Source organism: Colossoma macropomum, unplaced genomic scaffold, assembly GCF_904425465.1.
Source record: "Colossoma macropomum unplaced genomic scaffold, Colossoma_macropomum, whole genome shotgun sequence".
Lineage (NCBI taxonomy): Eukaryota > Metazoa > Chordata > Actinopteri > Characiformes > Serrasalmidae > Colossoma > Colossoma macropomum.
Genome location: NW_023494807.1, coordinates 21,364,080 through 21,385,164, shown reverse-complemented (window position 1 = coordinate 21,385,164; position 21,085 = coordinate 21,364,080). Strand labels below are relative to the sequence as shown.

The 21,085-nt window shown below is 37.1% G+C and overlaps 2 protein-coding genes across 4 annotated transcripts; both read left to right on the top strand.

The window, feature by feature from the left end:
* The first annotated feature begins 4,857 nt into the window (after positions 1-4,857).
* On the top strand, positions 4,858-16,065 carry LOC118797364 (inositol-3-phosphate synthase 1-A-like). 2 transcript variants are annotated; one of them, XM_036556696.1, is made up of 11 exons: positions 4,858-5,125; positions 5,468-5,591; positions 6,273-6,434; positions 7,122-7,251; positions 10,006-10,199; positions 10,302-10,451; positions 11,260-11,475; positions 12,013-12,177; positions 12,694-12,807; positions 14,523-14,740; positions 14,889-15,087. In XM_036556696.1, exons 2-11 carry the CDS (start codon positions 5,478-5,480, stop codon positions 15,085-15,087), a joined length of 1,662 nt encoding a protein of 553 aa, XP_036412589.1. In that variant the 5' UTR covers positions 4,858-5,125; positions 5,468-5,477. The 2 variants fall into 2 exon arrangements, with proteins under 2 accessions (XP_036412589.1, XP_036412590.1); XM_036556697.1 differs by lacking the exon at positions 4,858-5,125 and having other exon boundaries at positions 5,478-5,591; positions 14,889-16,065.
* A 1,525-nt stretch (positions 16,066-17,590) lies between these two features.
* Positions 17,591-20,983, top strand: tpgs1 (tubulin polyglutamylase complex subunit 1). Of its 2 annotated transcripts, XM_036556700.1 has the most exons (3): positions 17,591-18,092; positions 18,144-18,202; positions 20,431-20,983. In XM_036556700.1, the coding sequence occupies exons 1-3, from the start codon at positions 17,880-17,882 to the stop codon at positions 20,975-20,977; spliced, it is 819 nt and encodes a 272-aa protein (XP_036412593.1). In that variant the 5' UTR covers positions 17,591-17,879; the 3' UTR covers positions 20,978-20,983. The 2 variants fall into 2 exon arrangements, with proteins under 2 accessions (XP_036412593.1, XP_036412591.1); XM_036556698.1 differs by having other exon boundaries at positions 17,591-18,202.
* The last annotated feature ends 102 nt before the right edge of the window (positions 20,984-21,085 follow it).

Sequence of the window (21,085 nt, the reverse complement as noted above, 5' to 3'; positions counted from 1 at the left end):
AGCATTCTGAATGAAGAGTCCCTGTCAAAAATGGTACAAGCATGTTTTTTACTGTTGTTTGAAGGGTATTTATTACTATTTTGTACAGTGTAGTCCAGGATTAGGCTTAATCCCTATCTGGAAAACAATCCCTGAGTGTAATAATCATCATAACTGTGTAATGACAATGATCAAACGTATACATAAAACATAGTCAATCCAAAAGTGTGATTAACATAAAACAGTGCTACATAATAAAGTGTGATTCAGAGTTTATGAGTGTATGCGTATTATATTATTTGTTTGATTAAGGGAGGAGTGTTCTGAGCATGTGCAGTAGCTATTTCTGACTAAACAGGTTGCATGTTTCACATGTTTGTGTGTTTGCACTTTCACTGCTTGTTGTATTCTGCTTTTTTCTTATTATACTGAATATTTATTTTTACCTTAATTCATTAATAAAACCACTACAACTGGCACAGCAACTTTACTTGAAGCTGCTTCTGAAAACCACAGATTTATGCATACAGTAAGACAGGGCAGGCGAGGAGGAGGAGTCGCATGCACACTATTAGTGAATTTACGTCTTTTGCATATGTTGCACTCAACCTTTTTAGTGATACTTCTATGTTACTAATTGGAATATTTAGACCTCTAAAGTGAAATAGTAATATATTGACAGAAATTGCAGAATTAATATCAGCTGTATCCACAAGCTCTGATAAAAATCTTCTCTCTGGGGACTTTAACTTACATATTGATAACCTAAAAGACAGTAACACATTAGAATTCATTAGACTTCTAAGTTTAAACACAAACATGTCCCTAATCTTATGTTTTCATATCAGATCATTTCTGTGTTTTCTTTCAAATTAATTCAAATAGAAGTAAGGAAGAAAGTGCCTGAAAGTTACTTTAAAAAGCATTACATTGACTCTACATTACATTTACTTTCTCAGTTATCAATTATTAGGTGCTTATGACTGTTATGAACAAATTAAGTTCAGCCACATGTGATCTTGACCCTGTTCCTACTTCTCTCCTTAAGATGTTTTTTGATCATGTTCAAAGTGATGTTTTAACTATTATTAACTGTTCTCTGTCAACAGGTGCTTTTCCAGACGCTTTTAAAACTGACTTGGTGAAGTCTCTGCTAAAAAAGAGTAGCATGGATCTTTCCATACTAAATAATTTTAGACCAATTTCAAACCTTCCTTTTTTAAATAAAGGCTTAGAAAAAGTTGCTTTTCAAACAATTAAATGCATATCTGATATCAAATAAGTTATGTAAGAAGTTTCATTCAGGTTTTGGATCTAACCAAAGTTCTGAGACAGCATTGGTTTGTGTTTTCATTGAACTCAGGCTCAGCGCTAATGCATAAAATCTTTCTATTCTGGTCTTATTGGATCTTAGTGCAGCTTTTGATACCGTTGATCACAAAATTGTAGTCCACCGTATTGAATATTGGGTAGGCCTCTCAGGTACAATTTTAGAATGGTTTAAATCATATTTAGTTAATAGACAGTTCATATTTTCACTGGAAAATTATGGAGTCCCACAAGGTTTAGTTTTAGGGCCTTTGCTTTTCTTGTTGTACATGTTACCTCTACATGATGTCATTAGGAAACATAATATTCATTTTCATAACTATGCTGATGACACACAATTACACATATCTATTCCTTCTGATAATCAAGACTCTGTAGACAGACTTACTAGCTGTGTGTCAGATAGTTCTCAGTGGATGTCACAACATTTTTTGCAACTGAATCACAAACAAACTGGAATACGGATCCTTGGTACTAAAACTCAGAGAAAGCTGCTTTATGAGAAGCTCGGTTCTTTAGCTTCAGATACCAAACCTGAAGTACGAAACCTGGGTGTGACTCTGAGCTCTGTTTTATCTTGCACGTAAACACAGTCACTAAAGTAGCTTTTTATCATTTGAGAAATATTGCAAAAGTTTAGCCTTTTTTATCTCAGATCAATGCAGAGAAACTTTGCATTTGTTAAAAGCATTACTGTACAGAGTTGATTACGGTAATGCTCTTTTTACTGGGCTTCTTAAGAAAATAATACATCCTCCACAACTCATACAAAATGTGTCAGCACACATCCTAAAAAAAAAACAAACAAACAAAAAAGATATCATATCACTCCTGTTTTGAAAGAACTGCACTGGCTACCTGTATCTTATCTGCTACTAGTTTTTAAGGCTCTAATTGACCTAGTACCCACTTACATCACAGAATGCCTGTCTGTTTATGTTCTAGCATGTGATCTTAGATCTGAAGATACTGGCCTCCTTCAAATACCTTCCGTAAAATACAGAAAACACGGAGAGGCCTTGTTCTTATGCTTCTAAACTTTGGAACCAAATTCCACCTTTTATTAGACAGTCAAGCTCAGTGCTCACTTTTAAGAAACATTTAAAAATGTATCTCTTTAATTTTTAACATTTAATAAAAACTCTTTGTCTCTTGGTATTTATCTTTTTAATTTGATCTGTGTCATTTTCATATATGATTTCAAATTAATACTCATGATTTCTTTTATTACTTTTATGCTTTATGACATGTGTGTAAACCACTTTGAGCTGCCACTGGCATGAAAGTGCTATATAAAAAAATATTATTATTATTATTATTTCTTTTATGATGATGATGATGATGATGATGATGATTATTATTATTATTATTATTATTATTATTATTATTATTGTTGTTGTTGTTGTTATTACTACGTTATTTTATATATACATCCGTCTTAAAGGGATGGTAACAAAAACAGCCTGTTTAATTGTAAGCGAGAAGATGGAAAATGATCATGTATAAATGAATTATTCTTGTATTTGGTCCATTAAGCCATACAATGTTATAAGAAAAGTAATAATTCAATTCAAGACAAATGTAGTAGGTGGGCCCTTCAAGCCCACCCTGTACCCTCAGTGACCATATTATTATATATACTGCCTCACCAAACTTTCTTAAGAAGAAATGACTTCTTAAAACCCACTTATGCACTTTTCACAAAGATTCAGACTTTCACTAGTGTTTGCTTATTTGAGATTTATTTGTAGGTAAGAACAGATACTACACACTCTCAAGAGCATAAAGGTGCAGACAATTCTGTGATTTAAGAACATGTCATGAATCTAATGTAGGCTTTTTCTTAGGACCTTTCTCAAGAACAAATTTAACCTTTAGAACCCTAGAATTATGGGGAATTCTTTTGGTATTTTGGGTCAATTACAATTACAATCTAATGATAAAGTATTTACATGTGACAGTCACACATGCCATATGTTGTTATTTTCAGGAGACCCTGGGCTACCCAGATATGCCATTGTTTTGACATGTAAATGCTAACAGAAATTTGATATCTTTATGGATCTTTCTGATCTTTGCTTATAGAGATCTTGAAAACAAGTTGCAATCAGGAAGCCTTTTCAGAAATTGTTAGTCTGGAATGTCTGTGAGCTGAAAGTGCAATAATTTTGATGGTGATTAATTAGTTATTATGAGCAAAAATAAACAATTAGCATAAGGGGGACATGTTTTTTATTGATTTTCTGTCCTCTTGCATTCAGGCTGAGTGCTAAAACTTTGATGCACAGCAAGACAGGCTTTATTTTTAATTACAAATTGAGTTGCATATTTAATATCAGATATTTGTAATACTCAGAATCAATGTAAACTGAAAGACAGCTAGATATTATTAATTTTATAATATTTGTCATATTTATTGTTATTTATTTGTTAAAATGTATTTTAGGGCCTGTTTGTGTGATTTTTAGGGAAAGAGCGAAAGTGCACTCATTGTGTTGAATGGGACACTGCACTTTTATCGCCTTTTATCGCGTTTTTTGTTGGAATATGAAGGCCAAAAAGCAGAGCAATAATATCAAGATTTTAGGTGATTTTCCGAGCCGAATTACTCACTGATGCTGACGTCACCGCTCATGCCTACTAAATAGGGGCAAGTCTGCTGAATGTCTTTATATGTGGATCATGTTTGTACCTTAAATCGTTCCGAAGTTATGAAGGCTAGAAGTGACCTACCGTTTTGCTCGCAAATTGCGGGCTTAGGGTCCTAAAAACTTATGAAGATACTGGCGAATGAGGCCCAATGTACGGTAGCTTACTGCACTTTTAAGGCAGGTTTACTGAATGTGCGTACTGAAGGGTTATAACTACAAAAGGGCATTCCGGCCTAAAACTAGCATTTAATATGTTATGTTGTGTTCTGTAGCAGCATTGTATCTCATAGTCTTGCAGGTTTCACAAGATTATTATTATTATTATGTCTTTTCATCAGTCAGCATTGTCTCACTGCAATGCCCAGCATGCATTATGCAATTACATCACACAAACATTGCTCGCTCAGGAAATTCTTGGCCCGTTTTACAAACAGAAGGCTAGAATTTTCAGAGCTTTCTGGAACAAAAGTGTTTGATGTATTACATTAACTTTGCAGTATATAAAACTACACAAATGTCGTTAGCGGACCCCTACAAGAAATCTAGGAGATGGCCCTTTTAAACGCAAACATAGAAAGAAATGTAGGAAGTTCTCATTTTTTCCTCTAAAGTAATAGAACATACACTTCTCCTATGGAGCATCCCTAGTTAAAATGAATTATGCTTGCACTACTGCATTTTACCAGAGTTTTTCACTGTTTTTGCCTTGTTTCTACAGTGTGCACTGAGGATTCTTAAGCATGAAATATTATCATATTGCCTTCATTCCTCTGATTAGTATTTATTTTTTGTTTTTTTGTGTTATCCTTTTTATTACATAATACGTCCTTGAAAAACAAGGTTCTCTCACGTGTCCGGTTCTGATGAGCGGTGCTGAGGACTGTTCTTTTGAAGATTCTAGAATTTGTAAGAGCTCGCTTTTCATTGGCTGGTGGGCGGGGCTTCAGTATCTGGAAGAATAAAGTGGAGGAAACGTCTAGAACCGGCGGCTATAACACAGAGCATCTGAGGAGGAAGCATCAGTGACACTCAACACCTGACAGGGAAGTAGAAACCGTTTAGTTCGGAGACTTTTTTTTGTCACGTTTTACTACACAAAGAATCAGGAAAGCCTTTTTAGGGCACCGTTTCAAGAACCAGACGATAGATTTGCACCAGTGTAAAAGGTGAGTTAGCATTACGCTACACTGAAAACTCAGTGTAGCAGTGCTTCATTTTAGTAGCCAATTAGCTTAAACTGTTTGGGAAGCGTGGCTTCATTTTGAACATTATCTTGGGAAAATATCGAACAATACCTACTTCTTAGTTAACTTTCAGCATGTTTAAACTGGTGTGCCGTGTATCAGATAAGCCTACGCAGTGCGCTGAGTCATTTAAAACGCACTTTTAATCCGCTTGCACATTTCAGAGTAATGGAAACATGCACTTGACGTAATCTGTATGCATATTACATGACTGACTGTGTGCTGGACTGTTTTACTCTTTATTTGTGAATGTCTTTTTTGCAGGTTGTTAATCATGCCTGAGAAAATTCGCATCAACAGCCCGACTGTGCGATACACTGAGCAGTATATTGAGTCTCAGTACTCCTACTACACCACCACCGTGTCCAATGATGGAGACACATACACGGTGAGCTTCTGCCACTAAATCATGCTCTCATACATAAGCCTTCATAGTTCAGTGACACTTGCCAAATATAGGAAACTGTATAAATATTTGGCTTTGGCTTTCTGGTGACCTTTATGTGTGAAACCCCCAAAATACCACCAGCCACCAGCAAATACGTTTTTTGTGTTAAACATATTTATCACTAAAAACAAAAAAAGTAAGAATTGAGTGGCTACAATAGATCTCAAGTCTTGTCAGGGGACGTTGACCCCGTTCTAAAAGGTGAAACAGTGCGCTATCTGATGTACGGAGCCCCCCAGGGGCTGTAGTTTAAAAAAATGCAGCTGCATTCCCTCGCAATAATTTTGTGTTATTTTGGATGTTTTTTGCATTCCCTTGCAAATGTTTTGGGTTTCCTTGCAAATGCAGTGAACAACATTGAACAAAGTGTTTCTAAAGGCTGTTTAGCTTCATGGGATGAAGTGAATATTGACCTCATGAGAGTGAGAGCAGTGGAAACCCTGAGGGTAGTTAGTGAACCAGTTACCATTACCACTGAAGGAATTTCAGTTGGGCTTTCATGTGCAGAACTGATGTTCATCTAATCCTAATTGTAGTCAAATGTAGTAAAATGGTTTGTATGAGTCTAGTCAAATGACCTTGACTATAATCATATTTTGGCTTTTCTCTTTGGGTCTCTAGGTGACTCCTCACACTACTGAGTTCATGTTTCGCACAGAGAGAGCTGTGCCCAAGCTAGGGGTGATGCTGGTGGGTTGGGGTGGCAACAATGGCAGCACCGTCACAGCTGCTGTTCTGGCCAATAAGCTCGGCCTCACATGGAAAACTAAGAGTGGCATCAAGGTAAAGCACCCTCAGTCAGGTTCTAACGTAGCATTCATAGGAAAGGCTTAAACAGCTACAATTGTATGCAAGAGTTTAGGCACCCCGGTCATGTTTTGTTGATTTTATAAGTGAAAATAGGTTGACAGAGATCAGACTTCTCCACATTTTTATGCATAATTACTTTTTATTTGTTAAATATAACATATTAGGAAAATAAGTTAACAGTGTTAAATGTGTTGAAAAATTAAATTGTGGCATGTGCAAAAGTTTTAACATTTTATGTTTTATTTTTTCCAATATGTTAAACTCTGCCAATAAATGCAAATTGTGAACTAAAATTTGCAGAAAAATGCCATATTTAAGTTTGTTCCATGTAGAGATTTTTTCTTTCATAAAATGTGTGATTTGAGTGGAGTTCAAACTTTTGCATGCAACTGTATGTATCGACATGAAATACTTCTCTTGAACTCTGTGTTATCTCTCCTAAACTCTCAGAGCAATTAGTGGTCATTGATAGCTACAGTATAATAATTATAGTAAAATCGCAGTATTGCCTGAGTTTTAGGCAGCACCTGGAATTTAAATCCACTTTATAAAAGACAGTTCATTGGCATGGTTTGAATTATTGGTTTATCATCAAACTCAAACTCTTGTCTGACCCGTTTCTCACCACTCTTTCTTGTTTCTTTCTTTCTTCATTCCCAGAGTGCCAATTACTATGGCTCCTTGCTGGAGGCTTCTACTGTGTCTTTGGGGTCAGGACCCAAGGGAGAGGTCTTTGTACCTTTTAGAGATCTGCTGCCAATGGTGCACCCTAATGACATCATATTTGATGGTAAATGAAGATAAGCATGGCTGTAAAGGCCTGTAATTGAAGCTCTTCTATTCTGCCTTTTGTTTAAACTTGAGCCATGATTAAGTGTCACCAGTGACTAATGTTGTCGGTTTCAACATCTAGTAATAGTACTTAACTTATGAAAAGACATTCTAATTTGCATTTTACTGATACAAACAATACACTAGAAGACTTTGAAAAGACTTTTGAAAGACTAAAGTCTGATACTCTCACGCATCTTAAGACAATGTCACAGAATTTTAGTCAAAGGCTATGATTTTGCAAAGAATGGGGATCTTGCAGGGTCACTATTTGCAAGACTGCAACTAGATTTTTGAGTTTATTTCCCATCATGCACCTGGTGGATATGTAAAAGCATAAAACCCCTTTCTCTTCACCACTCTGTAGATGCAAAGATATGTTGGCTGAGCGTGTAGAGATCTGGGGCTCTGCCAGGTTCACTGTGGAGTTGTCTGTGCTGGCGTACCACCAGCCAATGTTTTTTGAATAATCTGTAAAATGTGCTGTACTATTTTATTTAATTTAAAGATCTACACATCAATGAAACATGCAGCGATTTAGCATTATTGATTCGGTGTTATGAACTAAGCCATAAAAACAAACGAAGTCAGAAACCACTGCAATGCAAAGCCAAAAAAAGAAGAAAAAACAGAACCTTCTTCAATAACTCCTTTCTAGAGATGAAACGGTTACCGGTTTCACGGTAAACCGCGGTAAAATTAATGACGGTTAGTAGTACCGTTTGAACTTTAAAGTATCGTTAAAACCGCGGTCGATTACCGCGGTGTGAAAAACTTGGAGATTCAGAGATATTTCAGCCTTCTAAGAAGACCAAGTCTGACGTTTTGTCATGTTTTGGGTTTTATAAGGATGCAGAAGGAAAGTTAATTGAAGATGACCACCCTGTCTGCAGAACAGGCCGAAAGAAAATAGCGGCGAAAGGGGGCAACACATCAAACTTTACGAGTCATCTTCGCGACCACCACCCGCTACTTGCAAGAATGCAAGGTTAACTTTAACGAAGAAGTCTGTGGACTTCGAAATAGAAGAAATGTCATGGTTTGTGTGGTTTAACTTATGCTTATGGTTCGTTAATCATATAAAATGAAGCTTTTAGCGTCAAAAAAAAGAAAAAACAATCGGTGAATCAACTGTGAATCGAAACTAAAGCTTTTAACACGTATTTCTGTGGAGCAGTGTCTCCAAAATGAGCTCTGGAACGAGACGCTGCAAAAGTTCAATCTGCACAGCTCCGCTTTCTCGTCTCGCTTTCAGTGTTTACTTTCTGAGAAGAGAATAACACCGTCTCAAATCACTCAGTGTCCCCTACATAGTGCGCTACTGTTCAAACAAGCACGATCATCATTAACCAGCAGCTGAGTTTTAAATAGGGAATTTGTAACCTATTGTTAATGTTGATTATAGATGACTTAGTCGAACGTTTCCTGCACTCTTTGGGTGAAGGATTTGCTATTTCATGATCCACGAAGTGCACTACGTAGGGAAGATAGTGTGCTTTGCGCGAGTAAACGCTGCGTGCTGCTTTTAGGAAAAGCAGAGTTTCAGAGATTAAACTTCAGGAGTGTTTCTGCCGCAGCTCAGATGCATGTTAATTTTAAGTTATGTTTTAGTTTTAAAATGGTTTTAGAGAAGCAGCTCCACAGGTGAAGACACACTGTGTGAGTTCTACACTGTCTGCAGCTCACAGCACAGTCACGCAATTCCTCTGTGATTTTGTTTTTTCTGGTGCACTGTATTGATTAGGGGTACAGCGCCACAACGGCACAATATGCTGCAATTGCAGTTAGGAAAGAAATCCCCCGAGTGCAACACGTCTTAGAAGTAGTAATTTTCCATTAAGACTCACCTCAGAGTTGGTCGCGATTTAATTCTCTATGCAGGGAAATCCCTAGTTATTGTAATTAATAATAATAATAATAATAATAATAATAATAATAATAATAATAATAATTAACAGTAATAATAATAACAGTAATAATAATACATTTGCTATTATTTTGTTTACAGAGTATTACAAGTATTGTAAGTAATACAAAAGTAATACTAAAAATGTGTCAAAACAAGAAAAATACTGACCATCTTACACTAAACGATTGAAATGACGTGAGCTCAATGCAACTCAAGCAAGACTCTCATGATTTTGGTCCGACATTGGAAATTTGTCTACAACAGTGAAATTGCTTACAAAGTCCTTTGGTGTAAGGCTGGCATGAGTACATTATGATGTTCTTGGCATAGTTTGTTGTAAAGGTTGCTGTTTTGTGTCACATTTTTCACATTCTGAAGTTTCTTTGTGTACATAAATACTAAAACAGTATTACTTGTATGTTCAGTGATTCAGTGATGTTTAGTGCTGGAAATTTCCATACCAAACCTAGTGTACAGTTTAGGCTTGGCCTATAGTGGAAATTTACAACACCTGATCTCCTCTGTAATCTTCCAGAGCAGATCCAGTTCATCAAGATCATTAAAAGACTAATCATTACTGACAGACCTATGAAATAAGGCTTGGAACTAAGCCAGAGCAGGATTATTGGCCTCCAGAAGTAAATTGTGGTCTGCTTTCTTCTAGAAATTGGCCTAGATAGGTAAAAAAGTAGTTCACAGGCACACCACAACAACTATATTTGGCAGAATTTGTGTATTTGCACATACAGCTTAGGACTTTAAGGGCTAATGTTTGGTTTTTGTTGTTTTTTGCTTGTATCTCAGGTTGGGATATCTCCTCAATGGATCTTGGACGTGCTATGGAACGTGCTCAGGTTCTGGACTGGAGCCTTCAGGAGATGCTTCGTCCACACATGAGCAAGCTCAAACCAAGACCCTCCATTTACATCCCAGAGTTCATTGCTGCTAACCAGGAGCATAGAGCTGATAATGTGCTCACAGGCACCAAGGCAGAGCAGGTACCAAAAGAGCAAATGCTGTCTCCAGCTATGTGAGTGCATTTCCTATTCGTGATTTTAAGAGCAGGCAATGACTGATTCTATGATTCGTTGTGTGTCCAGGTGGAACAGATCCGCAGAGATATCCGTGACTTCAAGGAGAAGAGTGGCGTGGAAAAAGTGATTGTGCTGTGGACAGCAAACACAGAAAGATTCTGTGATGTCGTGCCTGGTGTCAATGATACTGCCGAGAACCTTCTCAACACCATCCAGGTAACTGACATTTAATACCTAGAACCAGTAGTGAACAGTGAGTGTTGGTGCTAGACCTTCAAATATCAAAATTAAAAAATAGATGATGATGCTAATTTTTGTTAGCACACCCATGGGATTGTAGTTGTATGTAAACTACTAGTAATTGACATGAACATTTTTTGTTTTGATTGTGGCATGCAGGCTTTTGCTGGAACCTGGGTTATTATAGTTCTAATAGGTGGTAAATAAAGAAATGGGAGTTTCCTGGTTAGGCATGGTAGCCATGATGCCTGAAGGCGAGGACATTTTTACACACTGCCTCACCTTCATTCTTGGCTAATAACTCTGTCCTGTAGTTTTCCATCTTAAACTACAGTTATTGTTATACTGATTGTTCCTAGGCTGTGCCTGACTAGCTCTCACTGTGAGTTACCTATATGCTTCAGTGTAGTGCTTACAGTCACTAAGAGGGTGATTAAAATAAAATGTGTCTGAATCTGGAGAAATGTCTTTCTGATTGCTGCAATAAAATCACATATAGTGTTGCTATGGAGATAAAATATATAGACAATGACATGCTTTTAGTCATACTCACACCTGTTTAACTACATAAAATATCCATATTACATTAAGTTACAATTGTGGAAATGATGGTTTTGTTATAACAGCAACAAAATGAATTTCTAACATCATTACTAGCTCAGAATCCTGAAACTATTTACTATTCAATAGTTGTTTCAGTTAAACATCTTAGGGCTGCATTACTGATTAATAATTTCATACAAATAATCTGATCACACTTTTTTCTCCAAACACTTCTTCATAGACTGGAGGGGAGGTATCTCCATCCACACTCTTTGCAGTGGCTAGTATTCAGGAAGGCTGTGCCTACATCAACGGCTCCCCTCAGAACACTTTTGTGCCAGGGGCAGTGGAACTGGCTATTCAGCAAGGGGTTTTCATAGGCGGAGATGACTTCAAATCAGGCCAGACGAAACTGAAGTCCGTTCTGGTGGATTTCCTAGTCAGTGCAGGCATCAAGGTAAGCCACTGTAGCTTTACTTAAGTTTACTCTTTTGCACACAAACTGAAATGTATACTGAAATTTAGAACTTGAACCAAATAAAATTTCCATTGTCTCAAGCCTAAGAAACGGTTTAACCCTTAGAAGTCACAGTTATTGTTGAGTATAATAAATGAATAAGAAATTCTGTCACAAGTGCAGATTCTAAATGTACCACATTTTTGTTCGTCAGTAGGAGATATCATTTGAATTTGATAGTTATTGTGCATACATTCTTGTTTTGTGTTTTTATTGATGCTTGACTTAAAACAAACAGATAAGTCAGAATTGCATGTCAATAAAGATTGTAAATTTAATTAAATTTGATTAATTATGTAGTTCGGTATGTAATCAAGTAAATACATTTGAACATTAGAGCAAATCGAAAGGAATAACTCTCAACTTGTGTTAACCAGATCAAAACACTTAATCATGTAATGTCAGTCTGTCAATGTAACATACGTTTTCAGGATGTTACATGTTTAGTAATCATTCAATTTGTCATCTTTTCTGCAGCCGACCTCCATTGTGAGCTACAATCATCTGGGGAATAATGATGGCATGAACCTTTCTGCACCACAGCAGTTCCGCTCTAAGGAGATTTCCAAGAGCAATGTGGTGGACGACATGGTGCAATCTAATCCTGTGCTCTACAAGGCTGGGGAGAAACCTGACCATTGTGTAAGTGTGTAAGGTGTGGAAATGAACAGTCAGTTTTTGTTCTTTTAAAAATTAAAAATTCCACTCCACCAACTTGTGATACGACTGCATATTGTTTGTAGTGATCCACACTATGCTACAGATGTAGCAGATAGAGATTATGATTAAAAATGCTGGAGTATTGATTCAGAACACAGTCATTACAGAGGTTTGAATATACCATTTTCTACAAATTTTAGGGCACTGTTTCTCTTTATTTGCTGAGTTTAACATATTGGAAAGGAAGTAAAATAAAACATAAAAGATAAAATGTGCTATAACTTTTGCACAGGCCACATTTTGCTTTATTATTTTCCAAAATGTTAAATTCAGCAAATAAACATATGAACTAAATTGTGCCTTAAAATGTGCAAAAGTTTGTTTTCTATAGAGGATATATTAACTTATTTTCTCTTAGATAACCTTTGCCTATGAGTGTATGTTGATGGGTGGGCTCTTAGACATCTTTTTGAGTTGTGCTGTATCGTTTATGTCTAGGTGGTGATTAAGTATGTTCCCTATGTGGGAGACAGTAAAAGGGCGATGGATGAGTATACTTCAGAGATAATGATGGGTGGCACCAACACCATTGCCCTGCACAACACCTGTGAGGTAAGTTCTTAGCTGGTAATGGTGGGGCAGCAAGCCCATTTCCTAAAAGAGAAAGAAGTACATTTACTAGTGATTATTGGGTCAGTAGATACAACCAAGCAGTCTCTTGGGGGCATTTCACAAGCTAAGATTTCTCACAAAAGCTTGACAGCTTAAAGCCCCAAGCAACCAAAATCTGTTTCTAAGTAGGTTAATCATGGTCTTATGGGCAAGCAATTTACATGTACACAGTATGCCCTGTGAATAACTTTCCAATGTCCGCTAAATGGCTGATGTATTTTGCTGTCAAGGTAAACTGGACAGTCCTAATCTCTGTACGTAATCAGTGCCCTCGCTAGTCACAATGCTGATGTGGATCCTGCTGCCCAAGTAGCTTTCACAGAACTGTTCCCCAACAACCTTTCTCTCTCTGTTCAAGTCTGAGAAACTCACTGCATAAAAGCTAATGACAAACAAAAGCTAAACTAGTAAGCATAACTGAGCTTGCAAGATTGCCCTGTCATTTGGTCATCCGGCCATGAAAGCATTCCCTGGATGCACGTCCAGTAGTAAAGTGAAAAAGAACATGTCCTTCTTTACTATTTCGCATTGTGTTGTGTTTAGCATTGCAGGATGGGAATGTTGGACTGAGAGCTGTCAGTCACACTTGCTCAACAAAATATTAGGCCACACCCAGACAGCCCCCACATAGATCTGAAGTGGTCAGATTGTTTTATTATATTTCTCTCCTGTCACTTTTTTTTTATTTCAACTTCGCAGGACTTAACACTCAATTTTAGTGTCATACAAATATTTTTAATATGCCTCTTTGGACTTTAGGCACAAAGCTAAAGTCATCCAATTGGAGCGCTCCTGAATAGCAGAGGTTGATGTTTATTCTTGGTGTTTCTGTCAAGCAGCATAGCAGCCACAAATCAAAGGCACACCTTGGAGTGGAGCCAGCATAGCACAAGATAATGTGTAGAGTGACAGTAAAGAGGGAGATTACAGGATATGCATGAGATGACATGCAAGGTCTAAGACTTTGTGCTGGACTACTACGCCATCTAGTGGTGATTCAACCATAAGAAGCCTCAGGTTTACTGTTACTTTACTATAATTAGATAATTACATCATTCATCACATAGTTACTTACATAAAGAATTACACATATATTCTGTATCAACAGGTTCAAGTCCGCACTTTTTTACATTTGTTTCAGTGTCAAGAAATGACAAACATGTCAAAAATGTAAACAATGACTTTCTTTCCCAAAGAAAAGACTGTACAGCATTTTTTTATCCAGTTTTAATCATAATAAACTATATCCTCTTTCATTTACATACACAAATGTAGTATCATTTAAATGTTTACAATATGCAATGTAAGAAGAATGTTTCATGACATGTATGCAGTAGGCAGGGGTCTTTGACTCCAGTCTTGGGGACCCACTGCCATGCACTGAGGAATGAATACATTATATTTAGTTTGTTTTTTGGAAGTTATTATAGAATTATTATTGTAGAAATTATTATGGAAATTAATTATAGAAATCAGTTTAACTGTAAATACTTAGACAACAGATGTTCATTTGAACCGTGCTCATTCGAATCTTCTGATTTAATAAAACTTTTTTCCAGTGAGAAGACAAGTCTGCTGGCTCGTGCCCTTACTGTTTAAAACCTGAGTTGGGTTTTTGAGAAGAATGTAACTATTTACTATATTTTTTTATTCAGGACTCCCTGTTGGCCAGCCCTATCATCCTGGACCTGGTCATCTTGACTGAGCTGTGTCAGAGAATTACGTTTTGCACACAAGAGGACACAGCCTTCCAGTCCTTCCACAGCATCCTGTCCTTCCTTAGCTTCCTCTGCAAGGCCCCACTCGTACCACCAGGGGCACCAGTGGTCAACGCCTTCTTCCGCCAGCGAGCCTGCATCGAAAATGTCATGAGGTACAAGACAGTTTGTTTGTTCATTAATATATTGCAGTGCAATATACTGAAAAGAGCAGTGAAGCCTTTATACATTGTGGTTAAAAAATGCTGCATTATTTTGACCGATATTAATTGTCTTTGTTCTTTGTTACTTTTTGCCAAAAAGGGCGTGCCTTGGACTCCCACCTCAGAACCATATGCAGCTAGAGCACAAAATGAAGAACAGCTACATGCATCGCCTTGACAACCCAATCTACAATGACTTACTCGCAAAGAATGCCAGACTTACCAATGGTTACCACTGTGTTCCAAGTAACGGAGTCAGTGTGAATGAAAATAATCCAAAGATAAAAACTATTGCATGATCCTTATGTTTATAGATCATGACTTCTAGTGGTCATACTTTAATTCAGTATTTTCTTTTTACTTTGATGTGGTGACTTAGGGTATTGTTTGAGCCATTAGTTTAAGGATGGGAATGTTGGACTGAGAGCTGTCAGTCACACTTGTTCAACAAAATATTAGGCCACACCCAGACAGCCCCCACATAGATCTGAAGTTGTCAAATTTTTAAGTTGTTGTATTATATTTCTTCCATGTCACTTTTTTTAAATTTCAACTTTGCAGGACTTAACACTCAATTTTATTATCATACAGATATTTTTAATATGCCTCTTTGGACTTTAAGCACAAAGCTAAAGTCATCCAATTGGAGCGCTCCTGAATAGCAGAGGTTGATGTTTATTCTTGGTGTTTCTGTCAAGCAGCCAGTGTCAATTGTAACACTAAACAATTAAAAATGCTTTAGATAGCAGTCACAAATCAAAGGCATACCTTGGAGTGGAGCCAGCATAGCACAAGATAATGTGACATTCTAGTGGTCATACTTCAATTTAGTATTTTTTTTTTTAATTTGATGTGGTGACTTGGGGTATTGTTTGAGCCATTAGTTTAAGATGGCATGCACTTGATAAGAACTTGACTAATGTTGATAAGAACTTGACTAAAGAACCAATGCTCAGTGTAAGAAAGATTTGTTTACTGTATTATAATGTTCATAAAATGTTTTCATTGTTAGTGTTTTGTTTCTTAAGAATTTGTTGCAAGTTAGAATGTAATTTTTAAAAAGGTGTTTTAGTTTTAGGTTTTAAATAAGTAAAAATGAGTTAAATGAGTGAAATAGGCAACTCTTAAAAATTGTCATAAGGGCTATTTGGAAATCATCCATGATACTATTTTTATTCCTGTGTTGGTACATTTTTATGTCTCTGTCTTTATTACTTTGTACCCCATTTGACTCTTGGTATTTCAAGGGACTTCACTGTATGAAAAAATTAAATAAATAAAATGTGTGAAAAATTGACAAAAAACAAGCACCTAGTTCTTCTATACACACTTTAAAATGATGGTTTGTCAAGGGTTCTTTAGTAAAGAAATTGATTCTATATAGAACCATGAACACTCAGAGAGCCCATTGCATGATTAAAGGGTTTTTACTTTGTGAAAGCATTCCAAGATTGATGGAGAATGTGCTGTTGACGGTTGTGTATAAAACCTTTTTGAAAAGGGTTCTATATAGCACCAAAAAGAGTTCACAATCTAGAAGAACAGTGAATCTGTTTCATAGAAAACTACGATTTAGTTCTGTTTGGTTGTAATTATTATGAAGTACTATGCAAAAGTGAGAGATGACCCTTTGTTTAATTTCCAGTCAAAGCAGTCATTAAGTACAAGTTATTCATTTTTCAGCATCAGCAAAAAGCAGAAAACATTTAACAGAAAATTACAAAATAGCCTCAACAACTCAAAGTAATGTCAGTATTTAGTGTGTGCACACTTTGCCTCTAATACAGCTTCCATTCTTTTCTGGAAGACTTGCTTTTAGTTTTTCAAATAAATCTGCAGGGATATTTTTCCATACCACCAAAGTTCAGTCTTAGAAATTTGTTACATTTTCTGCTTCTAATGATTCAAGTAATCTCAAACACATTCAATGCTGTCTGGGCTTCACCCAAGTACATTTCTTGACAGCTACACATCTTTTCAGACTCACAGTGCTGAGTTGTCATCTCACAGTGGAAGGATGGACAGAAATTTGATTTATTCAGATCTGAAGCAAGAGTGGAGCTTGATTTCCCCCTCTCTCTTAAAGATGAAAGCTTTGAGTTCTGTTTATCTGACTGTGACAGTTCTGGTGGTCTACTAAGTCTTACACAGTTGTTAGGGGCCCTTTTTTCTGTGTTCTTTAAGACTTTTTTTTAACTTTTGGAAAATCCTGTTGTTTTTTTCCACATTTTCCTTTGACTTCTCCCTACCTTACGCAAGTACATAAGGAATAACGAATCTTATGTTAGAAATATCTCTTGAAAAATGAATAACTTACTTAAATTCACTTAATGATCATTTTGAGTCCGTTTTGACTGGAAATTAAATGAAGTGTTCTCTCTAACTTTTGCACAGTACTGCATGTAATATATATTAATAATACATTAAATATTGTTTATACATGATTACTGAGCACTTAAATGTAAAAGAATGAGATGCATTTCTTTGAAATGGACTACATGAAAGGGCCTATATATTGGAAAATAAATGTTCCTGTTTTTGAGAGTTTTATGTAACGTGAACCTTATTAAAGTTTCAAAACACCTCCCAGTCCACACAATCCATATATGGAAAACAGCCTGTTTTGAATTCATTGCTTTTGTGGTGTCACCAAACCACCATATTTAGCCCCACCCATTCGCATTGAAGTGATTAGGAGCGTTTGAGCCTGTACTCTGTACTGCCTTTTGAATGGGGCACAATACAGGTTAGCCAATCAGAACAGAGGTCATTGACAAACGTCAGTCTTAAAGGTAACAAAAACAACCTGGTTATTTCTAAAGGATAAAGAAAGGTTGAAAACTACAGGTTTTCATCTCTCTACTATGTAGGTTTTGGCTCTTGGCCTTTGATAGTGCGCATGCGCCTGTTTCCAGCTCCCATAGCAACACTTGCTCCCCTGCAGTGGTACGGCTAGCTCGTATGCTAACTTACGAAATAAGCTAAGTTACTTCACTCTTTAAAGCTTTGTTTGCCGTATATTTCAGCTATAATGAATGACTGCGCCGTGTTAAAGGTTAGTTAAGGTTTAAACCGAAAGAACCGCGTTACAATGGCGGAGAAGAGGCGCTCCGGGGGCGGTACGGTGATGCCTGACTCCAAATCCGTGAAAGCCGAGAGCGATAAAGAGTTTCTCTCGCAGGCCGGGGTCGGGGTGCTGCTCCGGGATGCCCTGCTGAAGCTGGTGGAGGCGAGGTCGGAGGATCCCATAGGTTTCCTCGCTGAACACTTTAGTAACCTGGCCTCGGAGTCGGAGAGCGGGCCGGTGGGTGGAGGAGGAGGGGATGGAGGAGAGCAGCAGGAGAACACGGTGGAGGAGCAGCAGCAGCTCAGCAGAGCACTGTGGCATCTGAGCCTGGCCCATCACTCACAGAGGTACCAACATCATCCCCCACATATTCACAAACACCTCCTCCATACTGCTTCTCTTCATCCAAAAATCCACTGAGACGCTAAAGTGAAGGTGATGCATTAAATGTATAAGGCACTTTCCGTGAACAGTTCATTTTAGGCGTCGAAACTCTTTTAAAAAATGAACTTTTTCACTGGCGTTTTTGACAAAGTATTAATCAAAGTAAGGGCTTAACCTTCAGAAAGAACGCTATTTGCCCACCTCAGGTTGTCAAATCAGATATGAGCTGTTTTCTCTGAAATAGCATTTTTGCAACCCTTTTACCAATTTTTGTTTAAATGGCATTTAAAAGCCTGTGTTAATTGAAATACACATATTCATAATGATTTTAAAATATTTAAAGTAGGTAAAAAAAATCCAAAGTTTTGTTGTGTTTTCTATATTTCTTTTATATATTACTTTTTTCTTTCTAAAAAATAGTGCAATTTTTCTTGTGTTAGTAATTTTTATTACTAAATTGACATTTCCGGTAACTTAACCTACTAAATTAAATGTTTTAAATGACCGAAAAACAGGAATGAATCCTGGGTAACGGGTTTGAACGCAGATCATATTCCCCATTCAGTTGATTTTAATGCAATTAAAAAACATCTAAAATGTGCATCATGGAGCAAAAAGTTGAACATTGTTTTGATCCAAATGTTTTCATTAAAATCTTTGTTTCTAGTCATTTTCAATTAAATATAATTGAAGCTTAAAAAAACAGTATTGCAAACTTAGCCTAAAGTAAGCTCTATTCAGGAGTGGTTAGCTTGTCGCAGTGCACATGTTGTTTGCTAACTACTGATAACCATACAGTTTACATACATTTAAAAAATAAATAAGTACATATTCTTTTTTCTAACAATAATTTTGGTAAAAGAGTTGAATGATTAATCTTCACTGCTGCAACCAAATCAAATTTTTTGTGCAAATAGAATCAGAAGACTGACTTGTCTCTGTCATTCCGCAGAAAATAACAAGATAATACAAAAAAAACATAGTAAATTAAATGTTCTATTTTTTATGGTGGTAACATGGTTGTGCATACAATATACGACACAGGGTAAATGACTTTTTTTGTTAAATTAAGTAAATTAATAGGTATAAATAATTATTTAAAACTTAAATTACTTGGAAATTAACCAAATAACATTATAATTGTGGTGTTACTGGAGGATTGTAATTAATGTATTTAATAGAGAATCTCACTGTTAGGGAGATGGGAAAACTCAAATTCACCATTTTAAAGGTGGATATAGACATTTTATGTGTTTGTGGGATCATTTAAATGCTAATTTTAATAATTTTATTTAACGTTAAAGTACAGATCCCTTCACTCTTTACAGAACGGCAACAACAGTCACTTTATTGCTTTAAATAATAATAAATTGAACTCTAATAAATTAATAAATTGAACTCTATTCATGGAAAGTGCCACACACTATCAAACTTTTATAAACAACGATCGTTCAAAACAATGTATCGGTGATATGCCGCCATGAATTCAGTACTGTAACAGTTAAGTAAACCCAACGTCTCAGCATTGTTCTTTTGTGTGTAGTTAAAGGGGACTTCCACCAGTTGGTCAAAATTTCTGATTAATTCAATCTTTCAGATGTAAACAAAGTCATTTAAAGTGCTTTGATGTGAAATGATTAATTGTGGAGAAGCTTCCTGACTTTGATAGACTTCTGACCTTTAATATGTAATGACAAAAATGTAAATCAGGAAAAATTATGCTTTATTTGGGCACTGTTTCATCCTATAATGCCCTGCATGTACCTTTCCACTATGATAGGCTTGATGAAATATGTTTTAAGCCGAAACGTTTATCTCAAAATTATTGTAAAACAATGTCTCAGGCATCAGGCAACGTATTTAAAACCATTTCATGCAGTAACTTTGTGTGATAACCTTCTGTGAAGTTTCTGTCATAGGATGTTTCCATTTTCAAACTCCAAAAACTGAAAATGTCACAAATGCACAATAAACATATTAGCTAATTTACGCTGAGTCTGATACTACAAGGCATTAACTATAAGTAACTTACTGTTTTAGTTTTTTGTCGTACATGTGAGTTAATCAACCATTTTTTGCAAAAATATGTGAATTGGTGCATTCTTACCTAGTTGGCAGTGAACTTTGCAGGAGGCTTGGCCAAAAGGAAGCTTTGTAGATTTGGAGACATATTTGCTGCTTTTTGCTTCAGATCCGCCTTCAACAACAACATCCGTGTGGCCTATGACTTGCTGACCCAGTGTGGCTCCCTTCGGCATGTCCCCGGTGGCATCCAAGGCCGCATCTACACTGAAATGCTCCAGTGCCTGTGCAGTGAAGGTGGCCTGTCGGGCACCACAGCTGCCCCCTTGCTCCGGCGAATCCGTTGCCATGACTATGAGGCCGTACCCTTCGAGCTGTTCCGGCAGGGTGTGCAGACGTGTGCCGCATTCACAGACTACATCCGCAAGTCCCAGTGCCTGTACGCTGCCGTGGCCAGCCGCCCCGAGCGGCCAGCAGAGAGGTCCCTGTGCCGTGCCGTCCTGGCCACCCTGGAGGAGGCGCTGGACACCTCTCACGGAGCCGATTCTGCACGCTTTTTGGAGGCCAGTGCCAAGATTTCTCCTGCCAAGCTTGCCCAGGCCATGGCTGAGGTGCGTGCCGCCGGTGAGCAGCAGGAAGGCCCAACCATGGATGCGAGGGAATTTGAGGATGCCGCTGCCGCACTCTTCATAGCCAGGGTGCGAGTGGTCATCTAAAGTAGATCTGGGAGTGCACAGCTGTTATGACTGAGTGAGGAGAATATTGCGAGGTTCAGCCAATGCAGCCATGCAGAGATGACATTTCTGATGTTTACTTTTTGAAAA

Bases quoted from the DNA above. Each gene is read 5' to 3' on its own strand.
- tpgs1 (XM_036556698.1), top strand. From the start codon at position 17,880: ATGGCGGAGAAGAGGCGCTCCGGGGGCGGTACGGTGATGCCTGACTCC. The intron at 18,203-20,430 runs GTACCAACATCA...TTTTTGCTTCAG, and splicing joins CTGGCCCATCACTCACAGAG to ATCCGCCTTCAACAACAACA.
- LOC118797364 (XM_036556697.1), top strand. From the start codon at position 5,478: ATGCCTGAGAAAATTCGCATCAACAGCCCGACTGTGCGATACACTGAG. The intron at 6,435-7,121 runs GTAAAGCACCCT...CTTCATTCCCAG, and splicing joins AAACTAAGAGTGGCATCAAG to AGTGCCAATTACTATGGCTC. The intron at 11,476-12,012 runs GTAAGCCACTGT...TCTTTTCTGCAG, and splicing joins TAGTCAGTGCAGGCATCAAG to CCGACCTCCATTGTGAGCTA.